The sequence below is a fragment of the Cricetulus griseus genome (assembly GCF_003668045.3).
Source record: "Cricetulus griseus strain 17A/GY chromosome 1 unlocalized genomic scaffold, alternate assembly CriGri-PICRH-1.0 chr1_0, whole genome shotgun sequence".
Classification (NCBI taxonomy): domain Eukaryota; kingdom Metazoa; phylum Chordata; class Mammalia; order Rodentia; family Cricetidae; genus Cricetulus; species Cricetulus griseus.
Genome location: NW_023276806.1, coordinates 149,030,417 through 149,047,261, shown reverse-complemented (window position 1 = coordinate 149,047,261; position 16,845 = coordinate 149,030,417). Strand labels below are relative to the sequence as shown.

General features: G+C 36.9%; 1 protein-coding gene across 4 annotated transcripts in view; it reads right to left on the bottom strand.

Moving 5' to 3' along the window:
• Mettl25 (methyltransferase like 25) overlaps window positions 1-16,845 on the bottom strand; it is a 63,126-nt gene that overhangs the window by 27,640 nt on the left and 18,641 nt on the right. For all 4 annotated transcript variants that reach the window (XR_003480524.2, XR_004771852.1, XM_027392478.2 and 1 more), the window contains exons 6-7: window positions 5,020-5,114; window positions 2,196-2,225 (exon numbers count right to left, since the gene is read on the bottom strand). Coding sequence is in view for 2 of the 4 variants with exons in the window: in XM_027392478.2 (XP_027248279.1) it covers window positions 2,196-2,225; window positions 5,020-5,114 (125 nt within the window). In the remaining 2 variants the exon portion in view is untranslated. The remainder of the gene's footprint in view (window positions 1-2,195; window positions 2,226-5,019; window positions 5,115-16,845) is intronic.

Below are 16,845 nucleotides of genomic sequence, written 5' to 3'. Positions count from 1 at the left end.
GCCATACCTACTTTTTAACAAGGGGTTTGAATTCAGGTTATCTGGCTTGCAAAGCAAGCACTTTATAAACTGAGTTATCTTAGTTATCTGAGCAAATTAAAGCTTAGTGGTTGTTTCCTAAGAGAAAGGGATGTGAATTATGAAGTGCCTTCAAATGCTCATTCTTGGAATAACTAGGTTGATCCATCCTGGTGAATACAGCGGGGAGGAAGGGAGGAAGACAACCCTATTCCCGGTGCCTGACTGTTCTAGGAGTAAACTGGGTGGGGCTGAGAATTGATTTTCCTTCCCTTTCGAGTGATAAAGCCACTTAACACTTTTAGTGTACTTTAAAACCAGGAAAAAACAGTGTATCACTGATGCATGGATTATGTATGTGATATACAGGACTATGGCAAAGGGTACAAGCTACAAGTCATGGTTCTGCAATCAATTTTGGGAGCTAGACTGTATCATTAAACTCCTGCTGCATATCATGTACTTAGGTTAGGCTAAAAAAAATATCCAACTACTCAGACTGAATGGAAGCATGGGCAAAATCTTGGAAAACTTAAAAAGCAAATCCACATTAGTGGATACCAACATGATCAAGGCTTCTCACTTTCCCAGGGCCCTAGGGAACCATTAAGGAAGCATGTACTATGGATGTTAAGGACATCTAGTGGGAAATAGAGATTGAAATTCTAGAATTTGTTATCTTACAGCTGCCTCCTGCATCTCAGGGCATAACAGTCATAAATAACTAAAAATTCTATGTATTCATTACCACAAATGATAAGAAGTTTCAACACAACTTTGTAAAAGGACTTAATTATTATTTTTAAGATAGTAATAATTATTGTTGAAGACAGTTCTGTTAGTGCTCAGGCATCTGTACTGGCCAGCCCTTGGGCTTCTGACAGGATACGTCCTCAGCTGCAGCCCTAAGAGCACCACCTGTGCACATTCACCATGTTCCCTTTTAAAAGGGCCCTGCCCACCTCCCACACTCTTCTCTTTCCCTGTCTCTCTGTCTGTCTTTGTCTCTGTCTTCCTCTCTGCCTTTTCCCTCTCTCCTGCTCCTGTCCCTGGAGGTTGGGCCCCCCCCTCCCCCCCTTTTTTTATGATCCCTTTGCCTAATTAAAAAGCCCTCTACTTGAACTCTGTCACATGGCATCTTTCTTTCTCATGCCGATTTTTTTAAATTACAAAGGGTTGACTTTTTTGTTGTTGTTTTGTTTTTTGAGACAGGGTTTCTCTGTGTAACAGCCCTGGCTATCCTGGAACTCACTCTATAGACCAGGCTAGCCTTGAACTCACAGAGATCCACCTACCTCTGCCTCTGCCTCCTGAGTGCTGGGATTAAAGAAGGCATGTACCACCACTGCCTGGCAACTGTTGACATTTGACATTTACTATTCATTTTAAACATTTTACCTGTTTCATTTACTTTGTTCACCATGAGACACCTTAGATAAGCAAAATTAATACGGGGGGGGGAGGGAAGGCAACTGCTAACCAGTACTTATCAAAGTACTTATCAAAGTAACTGGCCTAGAGGAAGTGATACTTGTTATTGCAATTATTATTAAAAAATTAATATTAATGTTCCTTGAAAAAAGAAACAATAGATTTTTTTAAATTTAGGTTCAACAGGATAATTTTATGAAAATGTTCAAACTTGCTTTTCAAAATTCGTAAGTTTCATGAATACACTGTAAAAGATAATACACTGTATGGGTATTTAGGATGTATCAAATTTGTATTTATACTTGCAAGCCTGTTTAGTTATTTCAACTAAAGACTAATTAAATTGAAAAAGGTATCAAATAACCAAATGAAACATGTTTTAGATTACACTGAAGTAATACATTGTATATTATGCCTTTTTTCCTTGCTTGAACTGACCCCATAAAAGCCTGATGGTCAGCTACAATGTTTGTTAGGAATACTTACAGATTGTTAATACAATATGAAGAAATGAAAGGTTGGTAGAAGGGCATAATGTGGAAACTTTCTTCCAACCTCAATGTTTCGTTCTGAAAGTTCACTTTAAACACACAGAGCATGTATACACTTGCATGAGCAGCGGTGACAAGCAGAGGTGATATTTATTAAAATCCATCAGGTTTCAAGTTCAACAGCAGGTCAAGTCTGAAGAGGGCTTGAGAGAAAAACTATTTTGTTCATCAGCTACATTAAACACTCTCACTTACCCCTTGGCCAACTGCAACCCGTTCCAATGCCTTAAAAGAAAAAAGAAACAAGACAAAGATTGCTAACATATTTAGTCTTATGAGGTTTACAAACCTGCTCTATAAGAATCTGCAATAGTGACAATCAAAATGATTAATTAAGTGATAACATGTAAGTTTAGATAGTTAAAAGTATCAATATTACTAAAGAATGTTAGCTCATATGTATATAAATTAGGACTAATTTATAATGGAAAAGTGTCATATACAAAAACACAATCACATTCTGGTTATACACTATATGAATAGTGCAGAAAGAATTAGAAAGCACCAAAAAACAAAGACGACAGTCTGACTCATGTTCAGTAAGGCTGCCCTGTATGATATAGACATAGACGTGTTTATAAACTTCCTAACATCTTTCAGTTGATGGGACATGTAATTTCATCTTTTTGATTTTACTCCAGTGTCAGGAACTAAACCCAGGTTCTTGTACAGGTGCTCTATCAGTACTCCACCTCCCAATCTCTTAATTTCATCTTTTAGCAAGCAAATATGAACAGACTGTAGGTGGAAGAGTATTTTAGGGATAATATAATCTGCATGTTGTATGAATTCAAAGCCTATTTTCATCTGATCCTGCATGACAGGAAATGGAACTTGCTAAAGCATACAGTGTTTCCATGTCTTTTGAATGCTTGTTGGGTGCTGGCGCTATTGGGGGGGGGCTGTAGAACATTTAAGAGATAGTCTAGCCGGGTGGTGGTTGCTCACACCTTTAGTCCCAGCGCTTGGAAGGCAGAGGCAAACAGATCTCTGTGAGTTCGAGACCAGCCTAGTCTACAAGAGCTAGTTCCTGGAAGCCTCCAAAGCCACAGAGAAACCCTGTCTCAAAAAACAAAAACAAAAACAAAAACAAAAAACAAAGAAAAAGAAAAGAGACAATGTAGCTGGGGGGAACTGATCACTAGTGGTAGGAACTGGTTACTAGTGGTATCATGATTGCTCCTGCTTCCTACTATGTGGTGGTGTACACACTATGCCCTCACTGCCATGAACTGGGCTGCCTCACCATGCCTTCCCTGCCAAAGTGAATTTAGACCACTGAGACTGGAAGGCACATAAAGCTTTCTTATACTGCTATTGTTAGGTACTATAGTGTATAGTGACAGTGACAAAAATGTAACTAATAGAACACTATAGCAGACTTCTATAATTATACAGTATTGATTTTACATTTAAACTTAAGAACACATACATTTTATATTGTATTTCCTAACATTTCTAATAATCATAGTGAACATATGCTATTTACTATATAATTTATAAATGGGATAGGCCTTTACAAATTTCTTCATTTCTTAGATGTACATTTCCACATTTATTGGATATTAAGTATTTAACTAAAATTATGTTTTTAAATTTTAATTTGGAAACACTCCAAACATAAGGTAGATACAGAATAATTGATCTTCGTATGCCTCAGGTTTCTAGGATTCCATAAATAGGTTTTGTAAGTGATAGCTGAAACAAACATTTTTTGAATTAAAATGTAATCTATAGACTATGTTTTTTGAATGCCTTTTTAGACGTGTATAAGATCACTGGCATGATCAGTAGCTTTCCAGACACTGTGTGGCTAGTTAGCAATTGATCATGAGTTGAATCTTGTTCTTTGACCCTTTATCTTTATCTTTTTTCTTCATGCCATACAGATGGGCACGGCCTCGGGGGGTGTATGCTTCAGTGAATATTACAGAACAAATGTACATCAAGTTAACTCCCCTAAAAAGTCTATTTCAATGTTTTGCCTGGCTAGCAGTGTTCCACGATCGTGACATTCTAAGAGTCACTCTCTGACAATCTTCTGAGCATGTTTCATTCACACATGACATGAGGGAAGAGGAGAAATTTCTAGGGAAGTCCATTAAGTGTGCTATATAAGAAAAAGGTTATTTGAGAACAAATACATTTCTAAGCTATTCCAAGGACACAAACTCTCTGCAGCACATAGTAGTAGACCAGTAACTTAGAAACGATGGGCTTTGAAAGAATTCATTTATCTAAGATTGGACAGTAAAAAATTGTTCAATGAACTGTATTTTATTTTTAAAAAAGTTACTCTATGTTTAAGTAAACCAATATGTAGTGGTGCCTGCATATACATAGTAAAATCATCAACACAGGTAAGCAATTTCATATTTCCATTATCATTTTCTTTTCAAGCGTATGTATCACCAGAATATTTATGTACATAATACAATATTAATTATGGTCTTGTTCTATAATTTAGTTTTCCATATTTATTCTTCCAAACTAACTACATTTAAGCTTTCCGATGATTATTATTCACCTGTAATATTTAGCCTGCTCTTTTGTCAACTAACATGGTATCATCAACAAAGAATTCCAAGGCCTAAAGTGTTCTACATTTAGGAACACCAGTCAAATCAAACAAAACAAAATTTTTGACTAGTTACTTCATATCTCACAGCTTAATAGTTTTCTATCCTATAAGAAAATTAGAAGGTGAAGTGAGTGTTACAAATATACAAAGATACTACTAAGCTATGTATAAAGTACTGAACTGATTCTGTGTTTAAGACGTGGCAGTTGATATATTTTATATTATAAGTGAAACAACCACATGTAAACTTTTCTATGATGCTGCATGTAAAATGGATGACTGAATATCTTTATCATTACTTTTTTACAAATCAGAATGTTAAAAAACTTTAATGGGATGCTTTGTTAAAATTTGGCATTTAACATAATCTAGCTAAAAATAAAGAACTACATAGCATCTGGGTAAAGTTCTCATGTTTTCTAGAACACAAAGCCATACCAAGCATGCTGACATTCTTGCATTACGGCCACAACACCATCTCTCCTCTTTCAGATAACGGCACATTGGAAATCCCCAGTTTTCTTGAGCATACTCTGCAGATGGGAAAAATAAGGATTAGTCAAATAAAATTCTTCTTCTTCCAGTTACAATAAATAATCTATTGAGAAAGCAAATCAGTCATTGAGGAAGTCAAACAGTGATGAAGATGAGGTGGTGACAAGATGCTTAAGAGTATATTCCAGTTTGTTAACTGACAGCTTGTAGATGTTATCAAATATGCTTATTCGGCAACAGCTACCTTGTGTTTAAGCTCCAGATATGATATTAGCCAATTTGCCAAAAACTACTTATGTAAGATTTAGCAAAAACAACTTAAATTTAACAGCCTTCCTGTTTAGTGTAACCATAAGAGACCACTAATAACATACTGGACATTTACTGCTGACCTAACGTTCTAAAATGAAAAAGAAAATATAACAGCTGTCACTTTGTTAAAGAGAGTATAAGTTCATCCCTTACAATACTGAAGCACCGTCTCTCTTGTCACTGTGACCACTCCTCTGGAGTGAAGCAGCTGTATGGACTCAGTGTTTTCATTGTTTTAAGGAACTGTAACGTTTTTCTGTTGCAATCCCATTTGGCTCAACTGTACTTATGATTCAAATAATGACAACAAAAATCATAATTCAGACTTACACAATTTGCCAGTGTTCAAACACCTTACATGGAAATATTAAATCAAATATGCTCTTGGGAAGGCAAAGAAACCATTTAAATTTTAAATTGAGGTCTCAGAAACAGATATCAATGTTATTAAAATTATGACAAATAATTGAAATTAAGATAAATACACATTGCTGTTAGATTAAGAAAAACATACAATCTTGAAAAAATCCTGAAAAGAAAATGCAACTGAGGTATATTCTACTAAGAAAAAAACTGTACTATGGGTCACTTTTGATTAACAGAGATAAAGATTAAATTTTATGCAGACCATACATCATTGAAGTATTATATTAAAATTTATAATATACCCTACCAAAAGACAAATTTGAAGCCTGACTCGTTCCCTGCCTTCAGAATTGGGTACTCATAATTTTAATATTGATTCTAATGTTGATATGGTATTCAATATTGTGAAATACTATGCCAAGTACTTTAACTGTACTAATTTGGTTTAGTGTTGGGAGCCATATAGCTTGGCATGAACCTTTAGGTCAAACTTGGCAAGCCACATAGTTATAGAACTGTCTTTTGATTATAAATGGCTTCTAGAAGCATGAGCACTCGGAAGGAACAACATGACCCAGACGTCAATCCTTTGGTCCAACCACAAGCCCACTTACCTAAGCAAACCTCCCACATCCCACCACTTACCTAAGCAACCTTCCTTCTTCCCACCATTCACCTAGGTAACCTTCCCTCTCCCCACCACCCATGAACTTTTCACCCTGCCAACATGCTCTTCCTATAGTTTTCTAACATCCTGCTTGAACTAACACCTGGCTCTTGGCCTCTTCTCCCCCTCCCGTTTACTCCATACTACTGACTATATAAACTAGCCTGAAAAAAATAAAATTCGCCACTTGATCAGAATCCTGTCTTGTGGTCATTCTCTCGAGTCTCTTGTCCCCATTCCCCTCCCTGGACTTTTTGCTCTAGGTTGCTGTCCTGTGGGTCAGGACAACTACAGTTTGGTCTCTACAGAAGTTCTATGAAGTAGGTATACTATTATCCCTCTGTTTCAGATAGGGAAACTGGGCAGAAGCAAGTTAAGAAAACACAATGATTTACACAATCTCGAATGGGCAGTCCGACTCCAGAGTCCAGGCTTTAAACTATCAAGCTAACATTCAATCCACATTCACAATCTATCTCACTTGCAATTACATAGGATTTGTATAGCCCTGAAACCTACCCAGACTATAGGGTCCTTGGGCCATAGCTATTTTTAAGATTACCTAAAAAGCTGATTGAGTCTTGCTGTAGATTTTAGGACTTGACTGAGACATAATTTCTTGCTTAATGAAAGAATTACCATAGATAGCCAGATATTTCTGCAAAGAGTGAAGTACTGGAGAGCAGTATACTATGTTATGTAGTATGGTTAGAATAAAACACTCACCAAACAAAAGCTAATTGCATCCTCTCCTTGTTATTTGTTCTCAGAAGGGGTCTAACTGTTGAAACTAAACTGAGGTTTCCAGTTTTCCACAGAGTTACTAGAAAAGCTAGCTACAGGACTAGGCTTTGGCTCATTGGATGTGTGTAAAAACAATGGATGCAAACTCTTATGCTAAATGTGGTGGACATACTCTTTTCCTTCTTCCATTCTTTCTCTAGCCGAATGTGATGATTGTGGTGGACCAACTACAACAATGGAAACAAGATAATGGAATGGCAGAGTTAGGAGTCTCTAAAGCTGTTTATAATGGACAACTCCCATACCAAATGTAATTGTCACCTTTGGACTGAAACAATTATCCCTGTGTCTTGTTTAAGCGACTGCCAATCTGACTCTGAACCTATTATTTTTTTCCTCAATTTATTCTTGGCACTTTTAGAACAAGTTAAATTTGTATTACACCAATTTGATCTTATTCAGAAGAAAACCTTAAGAACATCCACACAGTATTAAAAGGACAGTAATTAAATATTTCTCTCCTAATTGTTATAGAAATCTTTTAAAAGCTGTTACATTTGAACAGAGAACTAAATCAAATGAGAAAGTAAGCCACAAGAATATGGTCAGGCCTCTGTTTCCTACATTCCATGTCTATAGGTACATCAATTAAGAGCAGTGAATTTTGAAAAATTCAGTCTGTACTGAATGAACATGGGCAGATATACATTTTCATGTCATTATTCCCTAAAGAAAAAGGCCTAACAGCTCGTTATGTAACATCTACATTTAGGAAGTATCTGTTCAATCTATGAATGATATTTAAAAGTAAAGGGATGATATTTAAAAGTAAAGGGACCCTCTGTGTAGGCTATGTGAAGTATTACACTATTTTGTATGAAGAACTGGGACAGCTGCAGGTGTCGCAGCTCTTAGGGAACCTGTTATCAATGCCCTGTATGAACTGAGGGACAACAGTATCAGGGACGGTTCTATGAAAACCCACAAATAAACCCCCCATACTTCCAAAGAGATATTTGTCCCAAACAGCTGAATACCTTCTTAACAATTTCAAAAATTGTAACTGAATAGTAATTCCCCAATCTCTCTAATATCCCAACCAAATACCTATAAGCAAACAATCTTGTCCCACTGAACAGTATGAAAGGCAATTCATTTACTCAAGAACACAACACAAATTCCATTTATATGAAACAACAGAAGAAACCCCCTCCCCCCAGAAACCCTACAATCCCCAAGGGAAGTAGGTAGGCTAACTGCAGATCTCCATCCCTCCCTTTACCCCTCCGGAATCATGCCCCAGTCTTATCCCCAGCTCTGTAGCAGACCACATGTTGCAGCGTCTGCCCTCATCTCTAGTGGATCACACCTCTATTCCTTCCCTCTGAACTTCCCTCCCTTCACTCATCCTTTATTCCAGCCTCCAACTTCAGCAGGCATTCCCTGGTAACCTGCCAGCCAAGCCTGAAAATGGAAGAAGCAGGCCAGTGAAGCAGGCAGGCGAGCTTCAGATCTCTACTCCTCCTCTAAATCCAATCCCCCAGTCTTATCCCTAGACAGTAGCAGATTACCTGCTGTTGTCCCTCCTCACTAGGGAAGCTAATCTGCATGCTACCAGAGGAGAAATATAAGCACCAACCTAGTCACAATCCCTTTGATCCACAATGGTGTCCTGCCTACAAGGTATGCTAGTGCAATGGTGGCATAAAGTCTGTGGGTGTAACCAACCAATACCCAATTTGACTTAAGGTCTACTCTATGAGATGGAACACCTATGGGAGATTAGATAGCTCAGGGATCTAGGGTAAAGTCAAACACTACTGTTCTAAAAAAATAAAATAAAATAAATGAAAATAATGACCTTTTGCTATACTCAAAGATCAGTCAGCACCTTGTTTCAGAGTGCCGAAGAGTTCCCCGAATCTCCACCTAAAGCACCTACAAACCTTAAGTTCCTAAGACAATGTACAGGATTGTGACAATGACTGGGCTCTATGAAACCACATCCCTCTAATATACAGGGCATCTTTGTGACATTGTGTGAAGCTGCCTCAGTTTCCTTAGGCACTGGAAACACCATCAGAGAAGCTCCTGCATCAAATGGGAACAAATGTGAAGACCCACAGACATTCTGCTGAGAGTGACAGAAAAGAGACTTGGAACACTCAGCCTCAGGGGATGTCTCCATCAAATTCTTCCCCTCAGGGAATGGGGAACTCCAAGGAAGTGGAAGCAGAAAGAGTGCAAGAGATACAGAGAATGGAGGATACAGAAAACAAAGCCTTCTAAATGCACTAGATGCAGATGAGCTCAGTGCTGAGGCAATATGCAAAAGGCTTATACAGATCCACACCAGATGGGGTTTGGGAGCTGAAAGAGAAATGGAAACATGTCTCCACCCCAACCCAGAAGTAATCTCCAACTGATAACCACTTGCAAATGAAAACAGAGTTTTCTCCTAGGGAGTCTCACTGGGAAAACAAACAACTCTTAAGGGAATGCTTTATGTCCATCAATAGATGGCCAACAGAAAACAAACTCATAGGCATCATTGGGAAATTCCTTGTCTCATGTTGTGCCAGGGCTTTTCCTTTTTTAAACACACACACACACACACACACACACACACACACACACACACACACACACACACACACACACACACAAAAACAAAACCAAAGGGTGAAGGAGGGAAGTCCAGTCTTAATTCATGGCCTGGTTCCCCGAATCTCCACCTAAAGCACCTACAAACTTTAAGTTCCTAAGACAATGTACAGGATTGTGACAATGACTGGGCTCTATGAAACCGCATCCCTCTAACATACAGGTCATCTTTGTGACATTGTGTGAAGCTGCCTCAGTTTCCTTAGTCATAGTGCATTCACAGCTCAGCTCTTTGAACACAGTTTATAGAAATAATTGAAAATCTCAGTCAAGGTCTTCATATAAAAGTTAAATATTCTCTTTGGAAGTCATTTATCAGATTCACTGGGACTGTGGTGAAGAATGGGGCTTCTCATATTTTGAAAGAAAAGCCAGAGTTCACTATTTCTAGTAACCATGTTCTTGGATCACATTCTACTCTAATCAAGTTGGGCATGTCATCCTTGTCAGTGACTCATGTTGTCTTGTCACTTCCAGGCTATCTTTAAATAATAATTCCGAGAAGACAAAGTCCTTCCTTTTCTTTCACATTATCATTAGTTCTTGCTACTAATGTTTGGAGACTTTTGTTATTTAGGGATCTCATCAGGGATTCTGTTAGTCCTTTTATCCTGTGTTAACAGTATCCCCGAACACCTAATTATTTAGAATCTTTTCCTATTATTTCCTTTCCTTTTTTTTTTCTTTTTTTTTTTTTTTTGGTTTTCCTTTTTTTTTGGTTTTTTTTTTTTTTTTGGTTTTTGGTTTCTCTGTGTGGCCTTGGAGCCTATCCTGGCACTCGCTCTGGAGACCAGGCTGGCCTCAAACTCATAGAGATTGCCTCTGCCTCCTGAGTGCTGGGATTAAAAGCGTGCACCACCAACGCCCGGCTACTATTTCCTTTTTAAATCGCCAAATTCAAATATAAGGATTTTTAGTTACTTCTCTTCATTAGCTCTTGACTAACAAATGACACACGACTAATACCACTGTTTACTTTTATTCTTGTTTATCCTTTATCTTAATATTGTCTTAAGGGAACACACACACATAGTTAGGCCACTTCAACACATACTGTTTTCCCTAACACTGGCATATATGAGATAAATTCAGTGGGAATTGAGTCTTTCTTTCACAAGAATTTTTTTAATTTTTATTTATTTATTTATGTGTGTGTGTGCCCATCTGCAGGTGCCCAAGGAAGCCGGAAGTGGAGCTGGAGTCCCTGAAGATGGTATTGGCAATTGTAAGTTGCCTGAGATAGTAATGAGAACCCACCTTGGTTCCTCTGTAAAAGAAGCAAGTGCTCTTAACCACACTGTACATTTCTCCAGACCTAACACTGGGTCTTTGCAAATTAGTTTGCTAATAGGAAATCACACTGTGGATGTCATAAATACAATGATTGATTTCTCACTATAAACTTTTAGGAGTTTTTGATACCCTCTCCTTTAAAAAAGTCTTGTCTGGCTTCCATGACACCACTGTGTCTTATTTGTGGGTTTGATTCTCTTCCTATAACCTTGCTGGCTAATTGCTGTCTATCATGCATTACATGTTACCATAGCTTAGTCCTAATCCTTTCTACACATGCTTTATATTTTATTTGAACAAAGACTTATGAACTCAAATACTTGTAGTTTTTAAACAAACATGAAGTATATACGTAGTATGTAATTGGTGGTAACCATTTGTTGGGTTACTGAGTACCTTATTTACACAGGTACCTTCACAAGCACAATGTCAGGCAAATAGACCACACTTATTGTATAAGTACTTTGTATGAAGTGCATATGAAACGCACCATCTGTTTATGATCTTTCCTAAGGACTACTTATCTATACTTCCATATGCAATAACATTACCCTCAGTGGTCTGCTAGGTGTCACAAGGCACATAGTGTAAAACACTGTCCTGTCAAGTTTCTCCTGACTGAGGGAAATCTTTGTCATTCCTTAGTTTGTGGCTACAACATTCTGGCTTTGTTTGTATGACACACTTCCTCCTATGTATTTTTCCATGGTGTCATTGATATCACCTCAAGGACATCAGTCATTGGATCTGGGGCACTTATTAAAACTGAGGACAAAGATCCAATTTCTGATAGGTTCACACTCTAAGATTTTGAATGAATGTAACTTTGGGGCATATTACTAAATCTAAAATTCTTAAATAGTTTACGTAAATTATTCTTTTCTGTAGCCATATACACACAAACAAGAAAATGAACTCAACAAGTTCTATTTTTTATATACTTATGCATATACAAACATATATATGCAACAAATATAATCAAAGAAGTTTAGTGAGTGGTCTCTACATATCAGAACCTGAACTAGTGAATATTCTTTCATTTCACTGAATTATATATATCTGACACAATGTTATTTCTTGATAACATCTTTGAGGTATGAGTATACATATAAAATTTGTATATATTTAATGTATACAACCTGGCACGTGGTTATTGGTATATATACTCATGACATCAAGCCATTACTATTAGCAATGCCATAAACGCTACTCTAAAACTCTTCTACTCATAGTATTGGGGTGTCTCTATTCACTCATTTTTAATTTAAATAATTTTCTTTCATTAAATCTTGTTTTAATTTTTAGAAAATATTTGTATTTATTGTTTGTAAATTTCATATGTAAATAATGCATTTGATCATAAATTGCAAATGGACTAACCCATTCACAAGTACAGATGGTGTCTCTGAACTGCACTTTTATAAATCTACCTTGGGAGTTTTAATTTTTAAATTAACATCAGAATCCATACAAGCATATGATAATTTTTTGAAGGTTCTTTAATTTTTCCACCTGCATTAAATCATTTCAGTTTATAAATAGGCTGCTTCAAATGACACTGGAAACATTTCCTAAAAATAAATTTAATATGAGACTGCTAGGATTTCTAAAATAATAGTAAGTTACTGCTTCTCAAATATGTTAAAACTAAAAGGCAAGTCATAATTAAACCACAGGATATCATACCTAATACTCTGTAGCATAATAAAGAATATAATAAAACATAAGAATAAACTTTCTATAACAGCAAGATGAAAAAAAACATAATTAAAAAGTAAGTTTAAAAAAAGTCCCATTATCTTGTGAAAATGATTGTAAAAATGTATATTGTAAACAAATACTTTAAGTGTAAGTGCTAACAATGACTCAAGTTGGAAAGGGTTACCAGACAAGGGCCCTAAAACTCAAGCATGGTGGTCACATGCTCAAAGTTATGAGCTCAATGTTATGCTCAATCCTAACTTTGATTCCCTAAGATACAGACACCACAAATAAGCTTTTGCTTCAAAGAATATTTTAAAGGAGAGAACTGCAATGACAAAATGGCCACTTTACCATCAGAATAACAGCAAGAGAATATCTTCCTGTTTCTGATTTCTTTCTCTTTAGAAATTGTGTTGACTGTGCTACAAGACATGCATATTTCTGCATATGTCTATGACAGAGCTTTGGTGAGAGACTGAGATTTAAACTGGTAGAATGAGTTGATTAAACTTCCCTCTCTTGTGTGAAGACAAACCAGTGAGAAAGTATACATCCTTAAGAGTTCTATCTAGATCAAAATTGTCTGCATGGATTCCAGTCCAGATACTATTGCTTTATAGTTTCACTCATGACTACAAATTAGCACAGCTCAGGTACTAAGGGAAACAGTGATATTCTAGTAAACACTGGAACAACAGTTCCCCAATGAGTATATCACTGTGTATGACAGGTTTCCCTCTGCTGCAAGAATTTGGTTTTGATTAAACAAACAATATTAAAATAAATATGGAACCTTTATACTAATATTAAAGATGAGGTTATAGTTTTAATTTCTGCTGTTTTAGACAAAAAAGGGGGAAATTTCAACAGCTAGTGTATGATTATCTCAGAAAAAAACAAATGCAAGGTATTTTTAGTAAATATATTCAAGTGCATTTTCTCTCAGGTAACCAAATCCAGATCTTCGTATAAATACTACTTACTGTAAACTCGTTTTCCTTAAGGGCTATTAGGCAGCTGTATTAATTTTAATATTTGTTTATGCTCACAGTTGAAATTATTTACTACTACTTTTGTGTAATGTGGGTTTCTCTGTGTGTATAGGTGCACATATGTGTCCAGGTTCACACATATAGAGGCCAGAGATCAAGTTTTGTGTCCCTCAGGAGCCCGTTACTTTGCACTCTTTTTGAGATAGGATCGATCACTGAGACCTGGGGCTCACTGATCAGGCGAGGTGCTAGCAGGCCAGTGAGCCAGAGGAATCCTGGTGCCCCTACCTCCCACATATATTAAAGTGCCTCTCACCACCGCAGGTATGCACACACTGGTATCAAACTCATGTCCTCATGCTTGTGAGGCAAGTACTTTACCAACGAAGCCAGCTCCCCAGGCCTTTCTTTACTAATTCTGAGTGGCTATATTAATTTTTGTTTCAGATTTATGCATTCATATTCTTGACTTCTTTCAATTATCATGAACAAACATAAGATGGCCTTTTTTTGTTCTCAACAAACCCAACCTACATAAGCTTCAAAAACACTTTACAGCAATTAGAGAAAATAATGAGGTGTAAACTAAAGTAAGAAGGAGGATACTATTTAAAGATCCATTTTTAAAAAGTGCTAGACAGCTAAAAGATGGCCTAGGGCAAAAAATAAGTCTAGCCAACATTCTAGAAAACACATGGCTGACTAAAGATCAGATACAGCTGTTGGTGTGAAGGAAACACACAGAGACTGCCAAATACATCTACAAACATCTGCACTCACCCCGTGCACACTGCCAGAAGGTTTTCTGTGGCATGGGTACAGCTTTAAAAAGAAAAGGGATGTGCTATGAAAGAAAAACTATAGGTGGGTGGCTCTCAAGTTGGCAGTACAATTTATTTACCTGCTTTAGCTTTCAAAGAACAATACCAACAATATCAGCCCTGATAATATTTTCAACCTGAGACATGTCCCGACAGGTTCTAATTGGTCAACTAACTATTAAACTTAATATTGATGATTAAAAAGATGAAAGCTTAAGTATGTATTTGTTATGGATTATTGCCGGGTTGACTTTCAGAAACCAGACATAAAAACTTTGAAAAACAGAAAATTGATGGGCATTATAACACTGGTATTTTCAAATTTCCTAGAATCAACCAAATGAAGAATCACAGCAGGAAATCAGACTATCTGGTTATGTAATGCTAATATAATTAAGAAAATAAGATGAATTATTTATTCATGTTAGAAATGTTAGATTTCTATGTTAGAAATGTAGAAATGTTAGAAATGTTAGAAAAAGTAAGCTAAGTTTAATTAACAAGCCTGCTTTGGAAAGCTGTATTCAAATCAAATGCCAGTATCATGTCAGCCACAAGAAAGCATCCCAGTTAACTTCCTCTTCTTTCACTAATTTACAGAAGAGCTACAAAGGGGAACTGATTTATTCTAGGACACAGTAGAAGTACATGGAGAAGTCAACCTATCTCTGCTGAACAGTGTTTCTGCACTCCTGTGGACATTTAGAAGCAATTATCTCTGTGCTTCTAATAAAAATTGTTACCTAGCTCCAATACCAAACTGTGTGGAGGGCTGGAATAGGTAAAGGTGGGATCCTGTGGTCCATGTGGGATCATGTGCTGAACACTTGTTCCCCAGTCAGTAGCACTGTTTCAGAGTACTGTGAAACCTTTTGGAAGTAGAGCCTTGATGGAAGAAGTGGCCACTTGGGTTCACTTTCTACTTCCCAAGTGTGTATGAATGCAATGTAAGCTGCCAAGCCTCCCCAGCCTGCTGTATGATGAACTGTATTCCTCCGAAACCATACCCAAATAAGCCTTTTCTCCCTTAATATGTCTTTACCAGGTTATTTTATCACAGCAAGAGGGGAAAAAGAGAGAATGAAGATGGGGTGTAAAGCACATAATGTTTAATACTCTTACATATCAGTTACCCTGAGATACTAGAACACCTGGCACTGTATTACCACTGTCTTTTCTTACCTAGAACAAATTCTAACATGCTGTAAGTTTATTTAGCTAACTTTATGTAGATATACCTCATACCTAGCAGAGAGGGCTATGGGAGAGCACTCAGTTTGCTGACTAATCCCTAGTTGTAAGCACTGTAGATGAAGTTTTTCAATGGGACCACTAGTCAGTTCTGTCCCATCAGCTAGCTCCCAAATAACCACACAGAGTAATTATTATATTTTAATTAATTAATTGTATTAATTATAAATGCTTGGCTGATAGCTTAAGTTTGTTTTTAGCTATCTCATAATTTAAATTAATCCATTTCTATTAATCTATTTGCTGCTTCAAGGCTCATTTCCCTCAAGTATGTACTTCCCATCCTTCTCACTCTGCATCTCATAGCATTAACTCTACCCTTCTTCTCCCCAGCATTCTCTCTGCCTCGAAAATCCTGCCTAGCTACTGGACATTTAGCTTTTCTATTAAACCAATCACAGTGACACATAATATTTTGTCCATTCTGGGACAGAACATTATGGACCTTGGAACTTGATATAGCACAGGAATTATGTTAATCTTTCCACACAAACCCCTTGTCCTGTAAAGTCAATTGTTTTGATATAATGACTAAACTATTCAGTGGTATATTTGTAATTTTGTAAAGAGCTCTAGGGCCGGGGCTGGAGAGCTAGCTCAGTTGTCAAGAACCTTGTTGCTCTTACAGAGGACCTGGTTTGGCTCATCACCCACATGGTGGCTCAGAGTCATCTCTAACTCCAGGATCAGGGGGTCTGATGCCCTCTTCTGACCAAGGCACATGGTGCACACACATACATGGAAGTAAAACACTCATATATATTTAAAAAAACTAAAATAAGTTAAAAAGAATAGGACCATACTGTATACCTTAAATATATAAAATATGGCTTCATTTATAGTATATTGGCTGCTTACCACACACACACACACACACACACACACACACACACACACACTTCTATGTGCTTACCAATAAAGAAATGTAAGCTATTAAAATTCTAGTGATACCATT